Consider the following 6,000-nt stretch of genomic DNA (forward strand, 5'->3'; position numbering starts at 1 on the left):
GGAACTCTCAAACTTGTGACAGACAACAGTTTTCCAAGTTCTACGTTTCATCTGAAAACTTGGCTTTGATCACTGGCACCCTGCACTTTCAGTTGTTTATCTTGAAGTGACAGATTCACTTCATTTTAGAGAAAATTTCTGCCAGATATCCAAGTTAAAACAACCACAGTTTATCTGTCAGTCGTTCTTTCCAAGAAAAACAGTGTTCTTTACAGGAAAAAGCAACTAGTTCAGCTCACAACTCAAATGAAATGCTCACACTGGCCTTCTTCCGGAGACAGCCACTGTACTTCAGTCTGCAGGAGAAGTATCAGTACTTTACAGATACTTTCCATTTCATCACACAAAATGTGAGAAAGTCTTATGGGCAAACGTCACAATTTGACAAAATGTATAATTTTTAGTGCTTCATCAAGGACATTCTTAAATGAAGCTGGCAGAGCAGTGCCTGCTTAATTTATGAATTCAGTGACCACTTTGCAAGCTTGGTGACCTTGCCTTAGTTCATGTTAAGGTACCAGGAACTTTACCTAACCTTGCTTTGTTCTCTCAGTGGACACGTCAACATGTGAAAAAGGCATCTTAGAGTTATTATGGATAGTTTTGACCCTACGGGCCTCCTCAAAATGTTCCAGGAACCATCAAGGATTCAGAGATCTCACTTTGAAGATAACTGACTTAACATAATGCCAGAATTGGTAACCAATTAGCATAGCTAACCGCTGTGGTGTTTAAATTTTTTATTTACAGTCAGATGTCTCAAAAAGTCAATATTCTTAATATAGATATAATCTCATCTGTGTATCAGAATCGATACATTTCATAGTAAGGATTATTCATATAAAACTTGTTCTTGCTATTTAGGGATATAACAGATTATTGATAATCAACTTCATTAAAATGTTAACATTTAAGGGGATAAATTAGGAGATTGGGATCAACATATACACACTACTATATGTAAAATAGATAACCAACAAGGACCTATTGTATGGCACAGGGACTTTACTCAATATTTTGTCACAACCTATAAAGGAAAAGAATTTGAAAAATAATAGAGATACATGTATGTGTGTGTATATATATATATATATATATATATGTATAATGGAATCATGCTGTACACCTTAAACTAACAGAACATTGTAAATCAACTAAAGTTCAGTTTTAAAATGTTCACATATTTAAGTATTAAAAACACATTTGATTATTTTATGATGTTACTACTACTATATAATTTCAAAATAACTAAACTTGTCTAGGTATTAATATGAGGTGACCCCATGGACTTAGAGATGTGTAGGTAATATATTATTAAAAAAATTGTATATACAAATGCACTAAATAATCCATTATAATATGCATTCAGAATAAATGAAGGTGAGCCCATAAGACTGACAGAACTCAGAAGTAAACTCAACATATTTTGATAATACTAGATCCAGAAATGCCTGAGGTTTTTGATATTTCCAACTTACATATACTAGATGCTTGATTTTGGTAGAAAATAATTTTATTATGGCTTCTTAAACAATGAAGCCTATACAGTTTCTGTTTGGACAACGGTTCTGATTTTGTGCTTCTTTTCTCTTCTCTCACTAGGTTTGATAGCTGTTGTGATCTTTATCTTGCTGTGCATCACCGCCATAGCTGTCCGCATTTATCAGCAGAAAAGGTTATACAAAAGAAATGAGGCAAAAAGGTCAGAGAATGTAGACAATGCTGAGGCTGTTTTGAAAAGTGAGCTTAATATACAAAATCCAGTCAATGAAAATCAGAGAGAGTACTTCTTCTGATTGGCAGAGATGATTTACTGTATAATTACAATAGCCTGATTTAATAGCCAGGGGCTCTCAAAGAACAAAAAACAAGCTCTTCCACTGAATGTACAGGCAATGGATTTGCAGCACTGCCATGTTGCCAGACTCGAGATGGCTCCAGGAGGCCTCATCCATTGACTTATTTCCCATAGCGGTCATTCTGTATAATAAGAATTAGATATTGCTGTTAATTTCCAGCCATTCTGATACAATCTAAAGCGGAAGTTTAACTCACTTGAGCTACAGGTTTTCAGTGTGAAAACTGTAGCTGCTACCTAAGTTGTTAGAGGAAAATCAAAGCTGGACTATAATGGCCTTGCTTTATTTGAGAACATATGCTGTGTTTGCTTTGGTGTCCCCATGGTGTTATTCATAGACCTGGAAATGCTTCTAAGATCCTGTTTGGCTGGTGTTTGCATCTTCAGTGGCCAAAAGTATATAAACCCCCTTGCCTTTCTCTGTATTGCATTCAATACAATTTATCAATAGTCTGGAAAAATGTTTTTGTTTTCATTGGTTTGTTTGCATTGCTCTATTTCGATTTGACTGTTTTTAATGATTTTGGAAACATGAGGTTTTGCGCGTCAGGCTCCAGCTCTGAACATAAAATTTGTAACAAGACTCAGAAAGTGCATTGGTCATCAGTGTGTGATGTCTTGCCTTTAAAACTTTTCTGTTTAATTTGTTATGGTTTGGTATTGGTAGTAGTTAAGAACCTGGTTAATGCCCATTTCCCAAAGAATGTGAAATATTTGCAAGTAAACTTGTTGATAAAACACACACACACACAATTCTTAACACTGCAAAGAATTATTTTTTATTTACAACTGTAATGTCTCAAATGAAATATACTTCTGAGAATATTTTCCCCAAATCCTATGTAAGCTTTCTTTATAGGTTTATAATTCTGTTTTTCTAAAGTATATCACCCAGTTTTCTTTGATCTCTATTCACTATATACCATGGAGCATCTTCTTATGTATTAGAAAAAAGAGACAATTTGACATGTAAGCTCCATTCTTCATTCTAAATTATATCCCCCACTTCAGGTATATATTTAGCTATATACTAATCTCCAGGGCATACTTTTTGGAATATAAGCTTCAGTCACGCCCCCTTTTTTGCAAAACCAGTAGAGTTGTTAAAGTGTGTTCCTTCTAAGGGGTGATGGCATATTATATGTCATATTCTATCGTTTGAGTTACTTCTCATTTATGATGATGGAGTAAATTTCTCAAAAAGAACCAAAAATCAATATAACTTACTAACTAGTACATTCTGATTAGGAGATATATACATGCCTGAAATTAAAATAATTATCAATCACTTTATGAAACTGTTGCAGTAATTACCTTTGAGGCCATGTGAACAAGATGCTTTCATGTAGCTATCTTTGAATTCCACAAGCCAATTATATAGCAAAGGCACTTTGGCATTTATACTCATACTTTCCAGGTGTCTGCCAAGGAAAAATTAGATGCTTTAGTTTGTCCACACCAGAACAATTTGGAAATATGTAAAGTGAACGCTTTTCCCTTTATTTTCCCTCTTAACTCTCCTTATAAAACCTGCCTGTCCTTTCTCATAGCACTGTATTAATTTTGATGTTTCTGTAAATGCTTGACGAAATCTTAACCATGGTTTATGAAAGACCTATATGGATACATGGCGTTCTTTTTCTTTAAAGTCCTGTGGTAGCTGCCAAGGGGTTGAACACCAAAATGGTAGTTTTCATTTCATGCAAAGCTGAATACAATGGTAACAGCCCTGAATCTTTTACATGTGTTCTGGTTATTTAGTAGCAGTGTTAACTTGGTTGGGAGCTGGAAGGTAGACAGGCTTATAGACAGTGAAGCCCCACAGTACTCTGTGGTCTGCTCTGCTAGGTTTAACATTATGGCATTAAAACGCACTGATATATCATACGCCATGACTTTCATTCCCTGGTTTGTAATCTGTTCCTTCTTTTTTCTTAATAAAATGCATTTTTGAAGTAAAATGCAGAATATATTTTGAGATGTTGTATAAAAGTTTCAAATGAGGGAATTATACTGGATTTTTTTTTTCTCAAAACAGTAAAAAGATGTGTAGAAGTATGCCTTCTTTACTGGTGTTTGTGACTTTTTAAAACTTTTTGGTACACCCCATGATTATTATGAATTGTTAACAAAAGTTGCATTTATAATGTACTTTTCCTTTTAACTAGACTCAGAAATGAAAGAAAATATACCAAAATGTTTCCTGATTGTAACAAGGAAGTTGAACTAGATTTTACATTTTTCCAGAGAACAACAATTTGCCTGTTAGCATTTGTTTGCTTAAAGGCTACTTATGTTTACATTGGGTGATATCCTTTTACTTCTGCAGAGAACTTGGCCAATGAACCCTATATATATGCATAGGATCATATGTAAGAATATAGCACACACTGCTGAAATATAAACGTTTAAAAATTCTTTATTGATTATTTCAGGTGACACAAATGAAAACAATATGTAATTAACATTCTCTTTTGAGAAGACCAAATTTCTCAAACCTCATTAAATTCAAATAAGAAATAAAATGGACTTAGCATGGCACATGAAATGAGGGTCACGCCTGGGAAATGACATCTTAATTTTGTAGAAACTCTATCCGCTCTAGGAAATAGTTCCATTTTAAAAAATCTTTTCCCCAGTGTTTCTCTTTAAAGCAAATTTAATAAATTATTTAGACAGTAAGTTAAAGACAAAAACCAGAAGAAGAAGAACCCAGACAACAACCAGACAGAAGTTAAGCATCCCAGATTCTCTCTCCCCAGCTGGTATTATCCTTCGTTTATAAAAAAATAATCCTTGCAACAGAGTCCATCATGCAACTGGTGATCACTGGTATATTATTTAGTGTGAAAAATCTCAGTTTTACAGATGAAAAGTCTGAGATGCATGTATATGAGGGTATATGGTTATATCCCCAAGGGGACATATATTAATAGTACTGTGTAAGTGGTGAGGCTGTGACAAGAATTTCATTTTTGCTGTACACTTTGCTGATAATTAGTGCCTTCAAGACATGAAGTTTTGATAGTTATTTAGTGGTATAGAAAATTTGAAGGATCTTGGTTTCCTTTTTGTCCAAGTTCTAGTTATTTTCCATATTTAGAATGAACATAAACCTTTGTTTGTAGGTCATTGCCATTGATAGACTTGGTTTTCTTTAAAAAAATATTTGTTAAGCTTATGGTTCTTGATCCTAGGAGAGATATTTTAACTGAAACATAGGTAGTCTTTATGAAATACTCAATATGAGTTGGATCTGACTGAGTCACTTCAAATGTTTTCCGTATGGTAGAAGGTGGCACAGCTCATTAAACTATGTGTTGTTGGTTGATTTCCCAATCCACACATCAACTAAGTGGTTAACCTAACGAAATAACACAATTCTGCAGATGCATTTCATAGTCCTGCTCAACTTCTACTTTTCCAAAGTTCAGATAATGGAGAGTGGTAACAGGGAAGGAAAAACTCAGCAGATGACTGTGTGTTTGGAATGTATGTGAATGAGCACATGCGTGTTTACAAGGAAGACTGTGAGGAGCAAGAAAATATGAACAGTTTGCACATAATGTGGTAAGAGAGTTGGACTTCTGGTGTGTCAGTAACTTCCCCGGAGCGTGGTTTTGATAATTGGAAAATGCAAATAAAGTGGGAGGGGAAAAACATCTGACCCACCATTGTAATGGCTTTTCTGGGGAAACCATTTTTTATTATTTTCCCTATTTATGGTATTATATTTACAAATTATTTTAAGATACATGCATATGTTTTAAATCTCAAGTAGTACAAGACATCTTACAAGGGAAAATAGCCCTGCACTGCCCTATCCCCTGCCATATCATGTTCAGCTCCTTTAGCTGTCACTTTTTAGCTCTCTCCATGTTTCTTAATTACATTCCTAACAGGCTAAGTTCTCTGGGAAAGCAAACTCTTGAGGCAGAGATTGTCATGAAGAAAATTTACTAGGGAGTAATGAAGAAAGCTGAGCGTTGAAGAATTGGTGCTTTTGAATTGTGGTGTTGGAGAAGACTCTTGAGAGTCCCTTGGACTGCAAGGAGATCCAACCAGTCCATCCTAAAGGAGATTAGTCCTGGGTGTTCATTGGAAGGACTGATGCTGAAGCTGAAACTTCAATACTTTGGCCA

General features: G+C 34.8%; 1 protein-coding gene across 2 annotated transcripts in view; it reads left to right on the top strand.

Annotated features, from left to right (window-relative positions):
- Positions 1-3,819, top strand: part of CNTNAP4 (contactin associated protein family member 4) — a 283,423-nt gene extending 279,604 nt beyond the window's left edge. For both annotated transcript variants that reach the window (XM_045163204.1, XM_045163205.1), the window contains one exon: positions 1,603-3,819. In XM_045163204.1, coding sequence (XP_045019139.1) covers positions 1,603-1,796 — 194 coding nt within the window. In that variant the 3' untranslated portion in view covers positions 1,797-3,819. The remainder of the gene's footprint in view (positions 1-1,602) is intronic.
- The last annotated feature ends 2,181 nt before the right edge of the window (positions 3,820-6,000 follow it).

Source organism: Bubalus bubalis, chromosome 18 (assembly GCF_019923935.1).
Source record: "Bubalus bubalis isolate 160015118507 breed Murrah chromosome 18, NDDB_SH_1, whole genome shotgun sequence".
NCBI lineage: Eukaryota > Metazoa > Chordata > Mammalia > Artiodactyla > Bovidae > Bubalus > Bubalus bubalis.